At 41.9% G+C, this 19,046-nt stretch overlaps 1 protein-coding gene across 3 annotated transcripts in view; it reads left to right on the plus strand.

Annotated features, from left to right (window-relative positions):
* Positions 1-549: 549 nt before the first annotated feature.
* Positions 550-19,046, plus strand: part of UGGT2 (UDP-glucose glycoprotein glucosyltransferase 2) — a 184,242-nt gene continuing 165,745 nt past the window's right edge. Inside the window, exon 1 of one of the 3 annotated variants that reach the window (XM_077855168.1) lies at positions 550-775. In XM_077855168.1, coding sequence (XP_077711294.1) covers positions 624-775 — 152 coding nt within the window. In that variant the 5' untranslated portion in view covers positions 550-623. The remainder of the gene's footprint in view (positions 776-19,046) is intronic. The other 2 variants (XM_077855166.1, XM_077855167.1) reach the window with 2 other exon arrangements.

The raw sequence follows: 19,046 nt of genomic DNA on the forward strand, positions 1-19,046 counted from the left end.
ATCAGAAACCCTAGTTTGAAACGCAACACCCCGCCCTCCATGCGATGTCACCCTAAGGTGATGGTTTCTGAACCTGAATCACCGCACCTGGGAGCGAGGTGGGTTAAATACTACTGGACATCGGGCTTTCTAAAAGCCCTACCAGATGGTGACTCTATTAAAATGTAGAAGCTCGTAAGGCAGACGACTGAACCTTGACGGGCCCTGCTTTCTGCCGGTGTAAACGTGGATAAAATCCACGCCGGCTCATGCCTTCTCTTCCAAGCCTTGGCACCTCCACCCAGCCGTAGTGGGCCGCAGTCGCAGGTGGGTCTCGGGGAGCCCGCGTCCGCCCCGCAGCAGGAGGCCGGATCGCCGACCCTCCCCTCCCCCGCCCCGGGAGCCCCGGCACCGCCCGCACCTACGTGGCTCCAGGCTCCAGCCCCCGGGGCTCCGCCGACCGCGCGGGAGCGGGACGCGCATGCGCTCGCTGCCCGCCAGGCTCCGGCTCGGAGTAACGGACTCGAGCTCCCCCCACCGGAAGTGGGCGGCCGCGCGGCGGGAGGAGACGACTGTCCGGTGGCGGCTGCGGGCTGCGGGCTGCGAGCGCCGGTCCGAGGGGCTCGCGCTTCCCTGTCCGCGCCATGGCCAGGGCCGCGGACGTGGTGCGGCTGCTCCTGGGCTCCACCGTGCTGTGCTGCTCGTTGCTCGGCGCCCGGACGGCCTCTGCGTCCAAGGCGGTGACGGCCCACTTGGCCGCGAAGTGGCCGGCGACCCCGCTGCTGCTGGAGGCCAGGTGGGTGCGGGCGGCCCCGTGGCCGAGCCCAGCGCGGGGGCGGGTCGGCGCTGTGAGGGGCTGTGGGCGGTCTCCGCGGCGCCTCAGACCGGGCTCGCCGTGGGCCGGCGGCAGCGCCCTCGTGCTGGGGCTCGGGCTCGGGCTGGGGCTGGGGCTGGGGCTCCGGCTCGGGCTCGGCGTCGCGGCGTCGCCTGCTCGCGTGAGGCCCGGTGCGCGGCGCTCCCATGCGGTTCCTTGCCTCGCCCACGGCTCCCCAAACGTCGCGGCCTTTTTTTTTTTTTTTTTAATTTTTTTTTTTAATTTTTATTTATTTATGATAGTCACACAGAGAGAGGGAGAGAGAGAGGCAGAGACACAGGCAGAGGGAGAAGCAGGCTCCATGCACCAGGAGCCCGACGTGGGATTCGATCCCGGGTCTCCAGGATCGCGCCCTGGGGGCGGCCCAAACGTCGCGGCCTTTAACTCGTTTGGATCTCAGGAGCACTTACGAAAGAGAAAAGGAAGAATGGGAGCTGGGGCGCGACCTTCAGCGCAGGCAACTTCCATTGATGTAGGCAGTTCTTTCTAGGAGACGGTGTTGGAACCACCTGGCTTCGTGGTCACACCTTCTTCCTTCATGGGCTCCTGAGCTTCCTGTGGAGAAGGCAGCTTCCCGCCAGGTATTTCCTCCCGAGTCCACCGAAATGAGTTCCTATCACTTTGCAGAAACACAACTTTTATCTCGTGAATTTTGCTCATGGCGTTCTAGAAGTTAAACCACATTTGAATATTCCTCACTTTAAAAAAAAAATAAAAAATAAAAAAATAAAAATATTCCTCCCTTTAGTTAGCACGAGCTTTATTTATTTATTTATTTATTTATTTATTTATTTATTTAAGATTTTATTTATTTATTCACGAGAGACACAGAAAGGGGCAGGCACACACAGGCAGAGGGAGAGAAGCAGGCTCCATGCAGGGAGCCCCGATGCGGGACTCGATCTTGGGACTCCGGGATCACGCCCTGGGCGCAAGGCAGGCCTTCAACCCTGAGCCACCCAGGCGTCCCTAGCATGAACTTTTAATGCCAGCTGCTTTTTTGTCAGTTCGCCGAAGAAACCTCTTATGGACCTTTAAAAAGAGAGTCCATCACCTGACACTACATTACGTTTTTAAGATATTAAACCTATTTTTTTGAGTTATAATTAACAGCACGTATTAGTATGAGGTGTACATAATATTTAGTATTTTTATATATTGTGAAATGATCACAGCAGTTAGTCTAGTTAATGTCCGTCACCTAACAGAGATATAAGCTTTTTTGTGTGTGTTGAGAACTTTCAACATCTTAGGAGCTTTCAAATGTGCATATACGTCACATGCTACATGCTATACGTTACATACCCATGACTTATAACTGAAAGTTTGTACCTGTTAACCTTAAAATTTTATTTTACCAGCAAAAATGAACTTATTCAGGAATAATACAGAATTGCAATCAGGGACAAACTATGGCAAAACCATAGGCGAGTCTAACAAGTAAGGGAGAGGAACTTTATTTTATGGAGACGGAGAAAGTTTGGGAGGGTTGTTTAGAACAAAAGTCCGTTGGAGAAGAGCCAGAGCCCAGTATGATCACAGTTTCTCTTTGGCTAAGATGCAGGACTAGTCAGTTTCTGGTAGGACATGCAAAGTACATCTTTTTCTGTTAGGGCCTGTTATTGAGGATTCCTGTTGCAAATCTTGTGTTAGGAGTCTATAATTGCTTGTTCTTCCAGCAATTGATATTGAGTGGTACAGTGACCTCTTCTCCATCCCCTATCCACTTTAATAAGGTTTCTATTTAATAATTTTTACATTACGCCCTTTTGATCAAAATCTTGCTTGAAAACATCACTGACCGAAAGTCAGGTTTTTCATATTTAGTGACTTTGTCCCTCAGTGCCAGAAAGGTTCTTTCTTGATTGTCTTGTCCTAATGGATGGAAAGTACACAGGGGGCTTGGAAACCACCTAAAAGCCACATTTGAGTAACAAGGAAAGGAAGTGCCCCAGAGTTCTCCCTCCTAACTATCTAAAGTATCAAAAAAAAAAAAAAAAAAAAAAAAGGGATCCCTGGGTGGCGCAGCGGTTTAGCGCCTGCCTTTGGCCTGGGGCGTGATCCTGGAGACCTGGGATCGAATCCCACATCAGGCTCCCGGTGCATGGAGCCTGCTTCTCCCTCTGCCTGTGTCTCTGCCTCTCTCCCTCTTTCTCTCTGTGACTATCATAAATTTAAAAAAATAAAAAAAATAAAGTCTGTATCATTTCAAGACAGTAAGTATTGGATTGTATTCCTCTCTTAATTGGGTATATCATTTTTATAAAAGTTTGACAGGGAACTAAATTCAAAAAAAATGTAAAAACAGAAGTAACACAACTTCCAAATTGTATGATGGTTCTAAACCAGGCTCCTGGGTCAGAAAGTATCCAGCTGAAGGTTATTTTTTGGCACTTATTTTGACTTAGGGGACAAAAGTTCTCCCTATGGAGGCAAATCTGGAGTCTTGTATGCCTCCTAGAAGTCCTCACTTAAAGTAGCCATGAGAGAAAAATAGTGAATACTATAAGAGCACACTGTAAGAATGAAATAAGTGCATTTGAGAGATTGAGTGCAGGTATAAACATGAAGCAATAACTAATGAACTTTTTGCAGAAATAGTAAAACTTCAAAAGTGTATTAAAATAGTATTATTTCAGGGTGGCCCAGTGGTTTATTTTTTTAATTTTATTTATTTTTAAATATTTTATTTATTTATACATGGGGGAGGGGCAGAGAGAGGCAGAGGGAGAAGCAGGCTCCATGCAGGGATAAATAAAATCATGAATAAATAAAATCTTTAAAACAAAACCAAAAAAAAAAAGTATTTCAGAAGAACCACTTGAAATGTTATCCAGTAATATAGCATGTAAGGTTTCAAATTCAGGAACTATGAATTTGGATAAGAATTCAGAATCCGATAAGAATTCAGATGAAAGAAAGACATTTGTAACTTCTGAATCTTCTAACCCTTCAAAAAATGCAGCTGAGAATTTAATTTGTCATGAGATTTTGATGAGACTGTTGCTGAAAGGCCATAATCAAGAGAAGAGGTTTCTCCCTTTAACAGGGGTTTGGGAAATGCACACAAGAGCATTTCCTTTCTAAGAAGGGGATCATAGAAGCAAACAGTGAGGAAGAGGTATACAGGTCTGGTCCTTACATATTAAGAAAGCTGCATTGTCACTTGTTCCTCTTGTTTTCACTCAAGAAAATCTTTACTTGCAGGTCACCAGATGGTGTACCAGTCCAGGCAGGGTTTGGTGATTTCTCTAGATGTGTCATGTGACTCCAAGAGCCTATTCCTTGGAGTTTGGTGCCACAAGAACTAGCAGTTCCTGATAAGAGCCTTTCTAGCAAGATTGAATACAGTCTTTCTGGAGGTGCCTTTTTTCAATGGAATCTCTTATTTGTGAGATGTGATGCTTAAGGCCCTGTCCTGGCAGTGCACTTTGAGAAAGGTCACAGTACCAAAGCATTAAAGAATTAATTAGGCCTTTACAATATTGAAGTATATCTCCTTTTATCTGCTGTGGGTCAAAGGAGCTGTAAGGGCCAAGTGCATTGGACATCTGTGACTATCTCAAAGGGTAAGAGTTTGAGTTTCGAGGGGATGGATCAGAGATTTAGAAGAACCAGTGGTAGTGCTTTTCACCAGGGTGTTTGGAAGATCTCTACAGTTTTGCCAATGGAGTCTTCATAGTGTTATTAATATGCTCAACTAACTCTGAGGATTGAGGATGATGTGCACCATGACAGTGCTGTAAAACTGGGCAGACAGCCCTAACTTCTCAAAGCACCTGATCAGTGAAATGGGTTCTCAGTCACTATAAAGTTTGAGAAGATTCCCCAGGTAGGGATCATTTTTTTCTAACAGAATTTTTAGCCACAGTAGAAGCAGCAGCTTCTCTACAAGGGAAGCTTCAGTCCAGTGAGAAAACATAGAGATCAATACTGAAACATGTTTCTGTCCATTCGTTGGGAACACTTTATGAAATCCATCTGTGCAAACAGGTTTCCCTGGAATATGTTTTTGACAGGTGGGGCAAGTGAAGTAGGCACTTTTTACAACCTCATTAATACTTCCTCACCACTATTGGTTCATGAAATGTTATCATTGTGTCAGTAAACCACAGTGGTTTAATGCTGTTTAGTGGTAAGTGTAGGAACTTTAGCAATTTTGGTAGGGCCAGATTGTTTTTTGGTCCAAACCAGAGTGTTCTCTCTCTCTCTCTCTCTTTCTCTCTCTCTCTCTCTCTCTTTCTCTCTCTCTTTCATTTATTTATTTATGAGACACACACACACAGGGAAGCAGAGACACAGGCAGAGGCAGAAGCAGGCTCCCTGCAGGGAGCCTGATGCAGGACTGGATCCCAGGACTCCAGGATTACGACCTGAGCTGAAGGCAGATGCTCAACTGCTGAGCCACTGAGCCACCCAGGTGTCCCTGGAGTTCTCTTTCTTTATTGAACCAACAGTGATAAGATTCCCAATATTGTTTTTCCCCACTCAGACAATTGTTTGGTATCTCCTGGTGGTCTTTCCGAATTATCATTTGGCAGAACGTCTCTTTAGATAATCACAGAGGTTACTGGTTTCTTTGAGAGCAGTGTTTTGGGCAGAGATATCAGTGAGATGGTGTCCTTTGGCCTCCAGGGAGTTGAGTCTGGAATGCCCAGGAACCTTAATAACAGCCAGAGCAGCCTGCAGAAGTGTGGCATCTGACACATTTTGAACAGAAGAGCCATTTTTAGTTTTAGCCATATTGTAGGTAAGAAAACTTTGTTTCTATAGTCCAAAGTCTTAAGCTACCCCAAGGCATACCAGCTATCAGTATAAATGTGGCTTTGCCCTTGGCCAGAATACAAGGATGGCTAAAAGGATGCCATGATTATTTTTTCAGGAATATTTGAGGCTAGAGTGCTATCCCTTTGCCACAGGATCTAATTGTTGGCTCTAATACCCTATGGGCCCTATGTTTTGGGGTTAGTACTCCCAAGGGTATTCCCTTTCCTCTCACATGCAAAGACACATCTGTCTTCTTGAACTTTCCAAATAATAGGGTGGGGTTTTACATTTTTGAGTAAAACATACAGAGATTGAGGCATAAGATAGAAGTTTGGAATCCAAGAAAGGTTCAAGAAAACCTCATAATTGGCGTTACTTCTAGGTTTTGGAAAGTTCAGGATGCCAGGAAATCTCCCTGGATCCATGTGTAGTCCTTGTTCTGACATTAGGTGCCCTAAGCATGAAACCTGAGTTGAGCAAACAGCATTTTTTTTCTTTGAAGTGTTTATTTCCCATTAGGGCCAAAAGTTTTAACAGGTGGATGCTGTCTTCCTGTGAAGAGGTTTGAGAAGGGGGTGCAGGGAAGCATATCATTTAGGTATTGCATCCAAGTAGAACTTGCAGAAAACTTACAATCCAAATCAGCTTCTAAGGTTTGTGAAAAGAAGGGCTCTGTAAAACTGGCATTACTGTCCAGGTGTATTTCCATTCTTCCTAAGTGAAAGCAAAAAGATACTGGCTATCCTTATTGAGTGGAATACTGAAGAATGCATTGTGGAGATCAATTACAGTGAAAAATTGGCTTCCAGTGGGAATGAATGTCAGCATATGGGGTTAGGAAGAGCAGAGTACTGAGGGATAACAGGGTCATTTATTGCTCAGAGGTCCTGGATAAACCTCCGTCCTTGGCCATTGGATTTCCTCATAGATAAAATAGCCATCTTATAGGGATTGGTGTAGGAATGATGAGGCTTTGAACTTTGTAATCTTCTATTATGAGTTTGATGCCTTGAAAGGCTTCTTTATTTATAGAATATTCATTAATTCTAGGGAGAGGTTTTGAGGCATCTATTTGAATCTTGATGGGAGGTACACTGTGGATTCTGCCAATATCAGTTGAAGATCTTGTCCTAGAGGATGGACCCAGTAGGGACAAATCAAATCATCACTGTCCTCGACTCCACTATAGTGCTGTCAGACTCAGAGCAAATAAAAGATGTCAAAGGGTCATTTAATTTACCTGGTTGCCTTTTTGATTACTATGGTCAAATTTCAGAATTATTTCCCCTTTTGGGAGAAAGGAAATTCTGGTCTATTTTTTCTAAGAAATCTCAGCCCAGTAAATGAAGAATGGCAGAGGAACTAAGGAGAAAGGTGTGTGTATCAGAGTGCTTAGACAAAAGGAAGTAGGTTTAGAGATAGGAACTTTCTGAGGTTTATTAGAGACCCTCCACTCTTTGAGACCATTTTAGTACTCCAGGGCTGCTTTATAGCAATGGGGTTGAGCACCAAGCGTATAGATAGCTCTGGTGTCAATAAGGATAGAGAGATTCAATCCCAATCTGGAGAGTGGTTTCTCTTGAGTCGATTAAGAAGAGAGACTGGGAAGAGTCTCTGTGGCTCCTCAGAGCCCTATTGGGAATTCGGAGGACACTGGAAATAACTGGCTAGGGAGCTGACGTTGCAGGAGTACCTAAGTCAGTAATAATCTTTTCCCCAATGTCCTGGCTCTTTGCAAGGAGTACAAACTAGTAGGTTTTTAATTTTGTTCAGGAGCCTTCATTTGCTGGAGATGAAAACCAAGAATTTTAAGAATTTTATTGGTCTTTTTTTGGCCAGTGGGGGCAGGCAGGTTGACACATCTAGGATGTGAGCAAACATCTAGTTTGCCAAATTGACTGAATCTGGAGTGAACATAGTTTCCCATTCAACCTTGGTCCTTTTAAATAAACAGCCCATTAATAAACCTAGAGCTAAATGCTACCTAAGTGGATTTAGCATCTAAAGAAAGATAAAAATTTAAAGACAATTTGGAGTTGGTTGTAGTACTTATGAATGGCTTCACCAGGTTTTTGTGTGCAGTCTAAATTTTGTTCCAGTCAACAGGCTCAGGAAGAGCTCTGTTCTTGCTCAGTGGAGATTTCCAGCAAGTGTTTCAGCATCTTGCCAAAAGTTAGGTGTCTGTTTCTCTAAATCCCTTTCAGGACCTTCCCTGGACTAGTTTTATCCAATGTTTGGCCTGCCCCTCACCAACAAGCATGTGGGCTAATTGATATAAATCAGGTTAGTAAGTTTGAACAACTCTGGTAGACTCTAGCAAACCTATCGAGGTCCTCAGTCACTTTAGGAAACTCTTGAAGTATGGCTCACAATTCAGCCTTAGTCCAAGGCTAAATAAATATGGGGTTTATTGAGATCCTCAGAAGACTTAGCTTTAAAGGGGAAGGTTTTAACAGGTTCAGGAAAGAAGGGAGTGGGGAGAAGTTTGAGGGGAAAGGTAAATTCAGCTAGAGAATTAGAACAGGGAAACTGAGGGTATAGAGGAGGTGCAGGCTTTATGGAAAGGAAGGAGGCTGATGACACCGGAGGTGGCATCTGAGCACAAGATAGCTGCTTCCATCCTGAGACGAGATGGCAGTGGGAAGAGAGAGACTTCAGAAACTTTTGGGTCTTTGTAATAGTTTGTTTCAGCTAATCTAGAAATTGTATTTTGCAGAGAGGCAATTTTAGATTTCTGATAACATTTGGAAGCTTCAAACTACCAAATAGGCATCCCATGCACCTTTGACAGCTTCTCAATGCCAGTTCAGCTTTGAGAAAAGTGTTAGGAAGATCAAATCATGGCCATTGTAGTTATAAATTAGTTTTGGCTAAGTCAGAAGATTTATTTAGGAATGTGGATGAGGAGGGACCATAGTTTTTAAACAAAAACCAGCCAGGGTCCCCAAAGCAGGCATAGGGGGCAGCAGGACTCAAAGTATTTTGATGTCTGGGATCCCATTTCTTAAAGGCTTTTTTCTAACGGAAAAAGAAAAATTCCTAAACAGCACAGTTTCAATGGGAAAAGTCTGTTCCAGAAGGAAATCAAACTTCTGATAGGAATAGTCCAGTTTCAAAAAGGAGTCAGATCAAAGACTTGTACAGTTCCAGTGAACAATCTGGTTCCGAAGAGTGGGACCAACCAAAGGTTAGCATAGTTGTAATAGGAACAGTTTGGTTCCAAAAAGAAGTTGGACTAAAGGTTAGTGTAGTTCCAATGGGTGTGGTCTAATCCCAAAAAGAAATTGGGAGATTTCTTTTCTTTTCAACACGAGATACAGTTCTAACAGAAACAGTCCCGTTCTGAAAAGGAGTCGGATCAAAGTCTAAATGAGTACTCACAGAAAGAACAAGGCCTTAAAGTCCCAAATAAAAGCTTGGAGAGCTCAAACACAAAGAGAGCATGGCTAGCAGTCTAAGAAGAACATTGAGGATCATTCTCAAACTCCAGGGTAGCAAGAAAACCATGAACCCATTGGCTCTGTGGGTACTGGCACCCGTTTGCTGACCAGCCTCAGAGATGATTGGGGGTCCTCTCTGGATCCCACCTCTGTTCACCAAATGTTTTTTTTTTTTTTTTTTAACCAAATGTTAATCTTAAAACAGTTATTTTATGGGCAAAAATGAGTTTTCTCAGGAATAACAGGATTGCAATTAGGGACAAACAAGCTATGGCAAAACTATGGCAAGTGCAACAAACAAGAGAGGAACAGTTATTTTATACAGAAGAAAGAGGAAACTGGAAAGGATTGTTTTGAAGGAAAGTCTGTTGGAAAAAAGCAGGAGTTCAGGGTGATGATGGTTTCTCTTTGGCTGAGTTACAGAGGTAGTCAGTTTCTTGTAGGAGATGCAAGGTACATCTTTCCCTGTTGGTCCCTGTAATTGATGATTCTTTCCTGTTGAAGAGTCTTCTGTTAGTGGTCTCTAATTGACAATTTTTTCTATCATGGACATTGAATGGTACAGCTCCCCCTTCTGGCTTTTCCTTCTAATATCCCCAATCCATGTTAGTGAGTTTTCCCTTTATTAATTTTCACATACTTTTTGACCACCTCCACCCATTTCACCTATCCACTACCTGACCCTCATGACCACCAGTCTGTTCTCTATAAATGAGACCGAGCCACCCAGTTGCCCCTGTGTAGAAGCATTTTGGTCATAGTGCCATTTGTTTATTTTTGCTTTTGTTGCCTTTGCTTTTGATGTCAAATCCAAAAAGTCATTGACCAGACCAATGTCAAGGAGCTTACTGCCTTTGTTTTCTTCAGGGAGTTTTATCATTTCAGGTCTTATGTTCAAGTCTTAATTCATTTCAAGTTAATTTTTGTATATGCTGTAGGACGGGTGAAGTTTCTTTTGCATGTGATGTCCAGTTTTCCCAACACCATTTACTGAAGAGACTGTTCCTTCTCCATTGTATATTCTTGGCTTTTCTGTTATAAAATAATTGACCATATATGCAGAATTTATTTCTTGGCTCTCTGTTCTGCACCATTGGTTAATGTGTCTATTTTTATGCCAGTCTCATACTGTTTTGATTATGATAGCTTTGTGATATAGTTCGAAATCAGGAAGCCTGTTGCCTCTAGCTTTGTTGTTCTTTCTCAAAATTGCTTTGTTTATTCAGGGTCATTTATGGATTGTTTATTCTATTTCTGTGAAAAATGGTACTGGAGGGCAGCCCTGGTAGCACAGTGGGGCAGCCCCGGTGGCGCAGCGGTTTAGCACCGCCTGCAGCCCAAGGCGTGATCCTGGAGATCCTGGATCGAGTCACACATCGGGCTCTCCGCATGGAGCCTGCTTCTCCCTCTGCCTGTGTCTCTGCCTCTCTCTCTCTGTGTCTCTATGAGTAAATAAATAAAATCTTTAAAAAAAAAAATGGTACTGGAATTTAGTTTTGTTTTTTAAAGATTTATTTATTTGAGTGAGAGAGACAGTGAGTGAGCATGAGCAGAAGAGAGAGAAAGAGAAGCAGACTACCCTGCTGAGGAGGGAGCCCACCATGAGACTTGATCCCAGGACCCTAGGATCACAACCTGAGCCAGAGGCAACTGCTCAACTGACTGAGCCACCCAGGCACCCTGGTATTAGAATTTTTGTTTTGTTTTGTTTTTGGAATTTTAATAGGGATTGCCCCGAATCTGTAGATTGCTTGGGTAGTATGGACACTTTAACAATATTCTTTCAATCCATGCATATGGAGTGTCTTTCCATTTATTTGTATCTTTAATTTATTTTATCAGTGTCTTATAGTTTTCAGTATACAGATTTTTACCTCCTTGGTTAAATTTTTCCTAGATATTTTATTCTTTTTGATGCAATTGTTAATGGGATTGTTTTTAAATTTCTCTTTCTGATAGTTTGGTATCAGAAATGCAACAAATTTTCTTATATTGATTTTTGTGTCCTGTCACTTAATTTGTCTATTTGTTCTAATAGTTTTGGTGGAGTTATAGAGTTTTCTATGTATACTATCATGTTATCTTCAAACAGTAACAATTTTACTTCCTCCTTTGGATTTAGATGTCTTTTCCTTTTCTTTCCTAATTGCTCTTGCTAGAATTTTAAGTACTATATTGAATAAAAGTGAGAGTAAGCATCTTTGCCTTGTTCTGATCTTAGAGGAAAAATTTCCAGCTTTCCACTGTTGAGTATGATGTTAGCTATGGCCTTTATTATGTTAAAGTTTGTTCCCTCTATGCCCAGTTTGTTAAGAGTTTTTACTATAAATGAGCATTGCCTTTTGTTTAATGATTTTTTTGTATGAAGGTGGTCATTTGATTTTTATTTTTCACTTTGTTAATGTGGTATATCATAGACCGATTTGTGGATGTTGAACCATCCTTGCATCTTGGGATAGGTCCCACTTAATCATAGTGTGTGATCCTTTTAATGTAGTGTTGAATTCAGTTTGCCAACATTTTGTTGAGGATTTCTGCGCCTGTGGTCATCAGGGACATGGGCCTGTAATTTCCGTGTGTGCGGGCATGTGTGTGTGTGTATGTTTCTCCCCCCCCCACCCCTCCTTGATGTTAGGGTAATGCTGGCTTTGTAAAATGAGTTTGGAAGCATTTCCTCTTCTTTAAGGTTTTGGAAGAATTTGTAAAATATATTAAATCTTCTTTGAATATTTGGTAGAATTCACCACTGAAGCCATCTGGTCTTGGACTTTTGTTTCTGGGGAGTTTTTTGATTACTGGCTCAATCTCCTTGGTTATAATTGGTCCAGATTTTCTACTTCTTTCTGAGTCAGTCTCAGGTTATTTCTAGGAGTTCACTTCTTTTAGGTGTATGATTTGTTGGTACATAAGTGTTCATAGTGTATTATGATCCATTGTATTTTATGATATCAGATGTAATAGTTTTATTGAAAAATGTATTCTAGCCTAATGTGTGTTGTCTTCCTCTATTTTCCTGCCAGAGTTTGCATGGATCCCATACTGCATTCCAAATCAGCCTAACTTTTTCCAATCTTAGATTTGTAGTTGCATTATCTTGATTTGCATTGTCCTGGAGTCTTAGAGCTGGAACTTTTGTAGGATGCTCCTTAAGGTCCTTCACAGTTTAGCACCCATGTGATGTACCAGCCTAATCACTTGTAGTGGGAAAATGGCAGCTCCCAAAAAGATCTCTACATCCTAACTGCTGGAACCCTTTAGTGTTACCTTATTTCGAAAAAGGATATTTGTAGTTAAGGGTCTTTAGATCATTGTGGATTATCTGGATTATCTAAATCCAATGTCCTTATAAGAGACAGAAGAGGAAAAGGCCTTGTGAACAGAGGCAGAGATTGGATTGATGTAGCCATAAACCAGGGAGTGCTTGTAGCCTCCAGAATCCTGAGGAGGCAAGGAAAGATTCTCCCCTAGAGCCTTTGGTGGCTCATAGCCACACCACTACCCTGATTTTGGACTTCTGGCCTCCAGAACTGTGAGACCATAAGTTTCTGTTTCTAGGTTACCAAATGTTTGGTAATTTGTTACAGCAGCCCTAGGAAACCAGTACAGATTTGGTAAAGTGGAGTGCTGCTGTAACAAATACTAACAATGGGGAAGTAGCTGGTAAATCAAGTGAAAGCTGGAAGAGTTGTGAAAAATATGGTAAAAAGCCTAGATTGCCTTGAGGGGACTGTTGGTAGAAATAAGAATATTAAAGGTGATTCTGCTAAGGACTTAGAGGAAACCAGGGAGTGTGGTAGGGATAAAGCTTCTGTCATAAGGAACACTTTAGTCCTTATGAGTATAATGTTGGTAGAAACAAGAATGTTAAATCCACTGCTGGTAAATGCTCAGAAGGAAATGAGGGGGGCAGCCCCAGTGGCGCAGCGGTTTAGCACCCCCTGCAGCCCGGGGTGTGATCCTGGAGACCGGGGATCGAGTCCCACGTCGGGCTCCCTGCATGGAGCCTGCTTCTCTCTCTGCCTGTGTCTCTGCCTCTCTCTCTCTCTCTCTCTCTCTCTCTGAATAAATAAATAAAATCTTAAAAAAAAAAGAAGGAAATGAGAGACCTATTATTGGAAACAAAGATGATCCTTGTTTTCTAGTGACAGAAACTTGGAAAACTTGGATTCTACACTTGTGTGGAAAACAGAACTTCTAAGTGATGAACTTAGATAGCTAACTAAGGAGCTTTCCAACCAAATCATTAAAAGTGTTTCCTGGTTTCCTCTTGTTCATAATAAAATGCAAGAGGAAAGAGAAACTGAAGATGGAGGTGTTAAGGAAAGAGGACTGTAGCACTTCTCCTGGATAATGGGAGCTTCTCCACTTGTCCATTGCAAAGAATGTTGAAATGCGGAAACTCAGTGTTGGGGACACATGCTCTGGAAAGAAGACCAAATATATGGCTGGACATTGTTTTGCTGTATAGGTTAGGCATATGACTCATGGATCCACTCAGCACTCTCAGCAGAAGCCAGGAGTAGAGGTGGGCTTATGCAGGAAGGGTCTGTGGAGGGTTTTTTGTTAATAACATGGTCCTGGTAAGATATACAAGAGACCGGGATCCCTGGGTGGCGCAGCGGTTTGGCGCCTGCCTTTGGCCCAGGGCGCGATCCTGGAGACCCGGGATCGAATCCCACATCAGGCTCCCGGTGCATGGAGCCTGCTTCTCCCTCTGCCTGTGTCTCTGCCTCTCTCTCTCTCTCTCTGTGACTATCATAAATAAATTAAAAAAAAAAAATTAAAAAAAAAAAAAAAAAAAAAAAGATATACAAGAGACCCCCAAGGATTTTGATTATTGTATCAACAGAAACCTTGCCGGCTCATACCAGAAGAGACAGGATGAAATGAGACAAGGCTGTCAGACTTTCCAAATCCCATAGGCAGGAAATTGGCTGATAGACTACTTAACTGCAAACATGTGCTACCCTTCAACCCTTCAAGAAAAAAGAATTATGAGATGGAAGGCAGAGCTGTGGCAAGCAGGACAGCAAGTGGAGCAACAAGCCACTGAGGGTTATGCTCAGGGCTTGAAACCTAATAGAATTTGTCCTGCTGTATTTTGAACTTGTTTGGGACTGATAACTCCTCTATTCTTCCTAATTTCTCCTTTATGGAATTGGAATTTCTGTCTTTGGAATGCCTATCTCATTACTGCATTTTGGCAGTACACAACTTGTTTTCTAGTTCATAGGTCCACATATGGAGAAGAATTTTGCCCCAGGGTGGAGCATACCCAGTGTCTCACTTATACCTGTTTTAAGTGATTTACATGATAAAATGTGAGACTTCTGGTGATATTTATGTGAGCTTTTGATTTAGAGATGATATTCTAATGGGTTGAGATTACATTGGAGAATGTTGGGGTAGGGCATATACATTTTGTATGTGGGACAGATATGGATTCTGGGGAGCTCAGGGTGGACTATAGTGGCTTGAATGGTGGCCCCCCAAAAGATAAATGTAGATCCTGACCTTTGGAACCTGTTGTGCTAACCCTGACACCAGGAGTTTAGACCTTTGACCTTTACAAATAAATTTCTCTTGTTTTAAGCCACTATGTTTGTGGTTTTGATACAGTAGCCCTAGGAAGGCAATATAATACTCTGCAACAGTCTTTTCTTCATTGATACCTTATTTATGGACTTAGCATATTACTTTCTCCTTGATAAAACTAATGTCTTTCTAGTATGTTCTCATAACATTTGGTCAATACTTCAGTAATAATTCTTATTGCAAGGTATGTATGCTAATCTCTGAGGCTAAAATGTGAGCTTCAAGGGATAAGATTATTTCTTATTTAAATTTATTTTGCAAGGCATAGTGTACAAAAGTAAGTGCTAAAATGTGAGCTTCACGGGATAAGATTATTTCATTTAAATTTATTTTGTGGGCAGCCTGGGTGGCTCAGCAGTTTAGCGCCACCTTCAGCCCAGGGCGTGATCCTGGAGACCCGGGAGAGTCCCTCTTCAGGTTCCCTCCATGGAACCTGCTTCTCCCTCTGCCTGTGTCTCTGCCTCTCTCTCTCTCTGTCTCTCTCATGAATAAATTTATTTTGCAAGGCATAGTGTACAAAAGTAGGTGCTAAAATGTGAGCTTCAAGGGATAAGATTATTTCTTATTTATATTTTGCAAGGCATAGTGTACAAAAGTAGGTGCTCAGTAAGTATTCGTAATATTGGGTTGGTAGAAGCAATAAGAATCTTTGGCACTCTCTGGCGCTCTCTGGCTCTCTCTGGCTCTCTCTCTCTCTTTCTCCCTCTCTCTCTCTTTCTCTCTGTCTCTGTCTTTTTCTCTCTCTCTTCCTGTCCCTCTCTCCCTCTCTCTCTCTCTCTCCTTTCTCTCCTTTCTCTCTCTATCCCTCCCTCTCCCTCCCTCCCCCACCTTCTCCCCTCCCCCCTGTCCCCCTCTTCCCCTTCTACCCCCTCCCCCCTTTCTCTCCTTCTCTCCCCCCTCCCCATTTCTCTCTGTCTCTCCCCCTCTTTTTTAAAGATTTATTTATTTAAGAGAGACAACACAAATGGGAGGGGCAGAGGGTGTGTGAGAGAATCTCAAGCAGACTCCCTGCTGAGCGTGGAGCCCAACATGGGACTCCATCTCATGACCCTGAGACCATGACCTGAGTCAAAATCAAGAGTTGGACACTCAACCTACTGAGCCACCCAGGGCCCCAAGAGTATTTCTTATTCATACTTGTTTTCCCAAGACTCAGTACAAAAGAAGTCGGCACTCAATAATGTTGATTCAACAGAAGGGACCTACTTTAGGTAGTGTCTTCTTCAATCCACCATCAGAATTACCTCTACAATATACCTGATCTGTGGAAACTGTCCTGATTGCATGATCCAGACAGGATGCTTAATGTTTATTCCCTCATGCCCTTACCTGTTCTTTTGTGAACAAATATAAATTGTCAGCAAGTCCTTTGTTATGCAGACTACAGTCTTTCCCACTACAACTTTTATCTAGTAGTCTTGACTTTATCCTCCTGAACCAAATCTCTTTTTGACAGTGTAGCAGGCTGGAAGCTGGTAGTTCCTTTAACAGTTGCACTTTGCATTTTTGTTTTCTAGACTTCATTATTCTGCTCACGTTCTAGTTTTTAATGTTTCTTGTAATAAGAATTCTAGGTAAGTCAAAGAGGTTGAGAGGAACAAATGGAAAATGAAGAATTGAAAGCATTGAGTAGATTGAAGGAGCTTGGGAGAAATAATGGTTTTCTGTTTGGGGAAGCTCCATTCTTTTTTTTTAATTTAAAGCTTTCTTGGGAATTTGTCTCGCCTGTCTCTCACCTGTCTCTCGCCTCTCTCTCACCTCTCCTGTCTCTCGCCTCTCTCTCGCCTCTCCTGTCTCTCACCTCTCTCTCGCCTCTCCTGTCTCTCTCCTCTCTCTTGCCTCTCCTGTCTCTCTCCTCTCTGTCTCTCCTGTCCCTCTCCTCTGTTTCTCCTGTCTCTCATCTCTCTTCTGTCTCTCCTGTCTCTGTCTCTAGAATCTTTTAGTTCAGACTAGAAATTTGAGTGCCTATTTTGAGCATGGCCCTATGATGGGCACTGTGTAGGAAGCAAAGATGGATGAGGTATACCCCCTACCTAAAGAAATTTATAATTTAGTACTATTTGCTAGGGATGATTATAGACTGATGAGGGTAAATTTTCATAACTCATAACTTCTACATCAAAACTGCATTTATAACACTGGTGTTGCTCTTATAACTACTGTCGTGCTCTTTCATACATATAAACATATCCTCTATGCAAATCATTTTTATTTCTCTATGGTAGAGCTCTTTGGGAAACACTGTTCTAAATATTGTATAAAGCAAGTAAACAAATTGGAAATACCAGTTTTGGGGGTCTTTTTTACTTTTTTAAACTTTAACTGAGGAACTGATGTAGATGATTTCTCAAGGATATTTCCTCATGAATTACTGGCAAATTGCCCCTGGAAGTCCATTCCAGAAGAGTTCCCAAAGTGCTGAGAGCAGTGGTATATTGAGGGAATAGGTGTGTATGAATATGTTCTCAAGGTGAACACTTGGAAGGATCCTACTTAAATGTGTAAATTCTGGCATATGAACATTCTGCCTGTGGTTGCACAGTATACAAGCCTCTCTGTAGCTCTAGTCAAGTCAGCTAGGTATTAAGTGTTGCTCCCTGCTTTGCTTAAGGTTTTGTACATTCTTGACCTTTTCAGGCCACATCCAGTTTATGCCATTGTTTCTTCTGCCTTTAACTTTTCCTTCTCCTTCTCCGCCCTTTTTTTTTTTTTAATGCCATCGAGTTGGACACTATTAATAGCAAGAATTGTTTGTGCACTGCTTTCAATTCCTGTGTTTGCTATGTTTATGTGAATAAATTAATCAGTTTTTCTCTCCTCCTTTTCCCCTTTAGTGACTAGACCCACAAGAATTATTTTGCACGTGTCTTGGATGCCCTCATATTTTCCATTTATATTAAGCATTAGTTTAAATTTGCCAAGACTAGAGAGAAAGATAAGCTGGCAATAACAAATCTGTACTGTTTTTTTTTCTAAAGAATTTTATTTATTCATTAACGAGAGAGACAGAGACCAAGGCAGAGACATAGGCAGAGAGGAGTCAGTGTGGGACTCTCCCAGGACTGTGGGATCACACCCTGAGCCAAAGGCAGACATTCAACCACTGAGCCACCCAGGTGCCCTTGTACCATCTGTTTAATGGCTATTTCCTTTCTAGTTTAAATAGTTGAATCTACTTGCTCTGAGTGTCTTGCACATTGTTGTTCTGTACAGGACTGAGTAGCCTCTCAATTCATTATTTCCAAAGGTTTTATTTATTTATTTTTCCAATTATTCCCAAAGGTTTTAAATGGCATTGGTCATTTTTTTCTGACCTACACCCTGTGGAAAAATCAAAGTGCCTGGGCTTTAAGGCCAAAGATCTAATTTGATACACCAACTTCCTATTAATTTTCTCATTAAGGTATTTTATGTCTTAAGTACTATCATCTACAAAAATAAGTAGCTAAATAAAAATAATATACATTACTGTTTTTTTTGATAGAGTAAGCATGTGAGTGAGGGAGGAAGGGGCAGAGGGAGAGGGAAAGAGGGAATTCCAAGCAGGCTTCACCACACCTAGTGCAGAGCCCAGTGTGGGGCTTGATCTCACGACCCCAAGATCATGACCTGAGTCAAAATCAAGAGTTGGCCACTTAACTGACTAATCCACCCAGGTGCCCTGATAATACTGTTTTTAAAGAGTGTTTATAAAAACAATATTTGTTTGTGAAAAACGGGCAGTCTTTTTTTTTTAACCTTTATATAACACTTCCTTCATTACTGTTAAATTATACTTCTCAGTAATTTGCAATGACATGGATAGAACTAGAGAGTTTAATGCTAAATAAAATAAGTCTATCAGAGAAAGACAAATACCATATGATTTCACTCATGTGGGCTTTAAGAAACAAATGAGCAAAAGGAAAAAGGGACACAACCAAGAAACAGACTCTTAACTATAGAGAACAAATTAGTGGTTGCCAAAGGGGTTATAGGGGAGGGTGAGTGAACTATGTGATGGGGATTAAGGAGTGCACTTGTTCTGGTGAGCACCTTGTGTTGTATGTCAGTATGAATCACTGTGTTGTACACCTGAAACTAATGTAGCACTGTATGTTAGCTACACTGGAATTAAAACAAAAGATTCTACTTCTCAGTGGTATTTCACATGAAGAAACAATAAATTATCTGTCTTTTAGTTATAGCTAGTAATGAGGAAAAGTCAGAAGGAATTTCATGCAATCTTTTCCAGTCACGAGTATATGCTTGTAACTTAAGAATGTCATGTAAGAATCATCATTTGTTCTCTTTCTGTATTATAGTAAATGGAAATCAGTCACTTTACTATTTGGAAGTTTTTGTTTTAAGCATAAATTATAATTGGATTTTAAGCTGTAGTTTCTCATTTC

This window comes from Canis aureus, chromosome 17 (assembly GCF_053574225.1).
Source record: "Canis aureus isolate CA01 chromosome 17, VMU_Caureus_v.1.0, whole genome shotgun sequence".
Classification (NCBI taxonomy): Eukaryota; Metazoa; Chordata; class Mammalia; order Carnivora; family Canidae; genus Canis; species Canis aureus.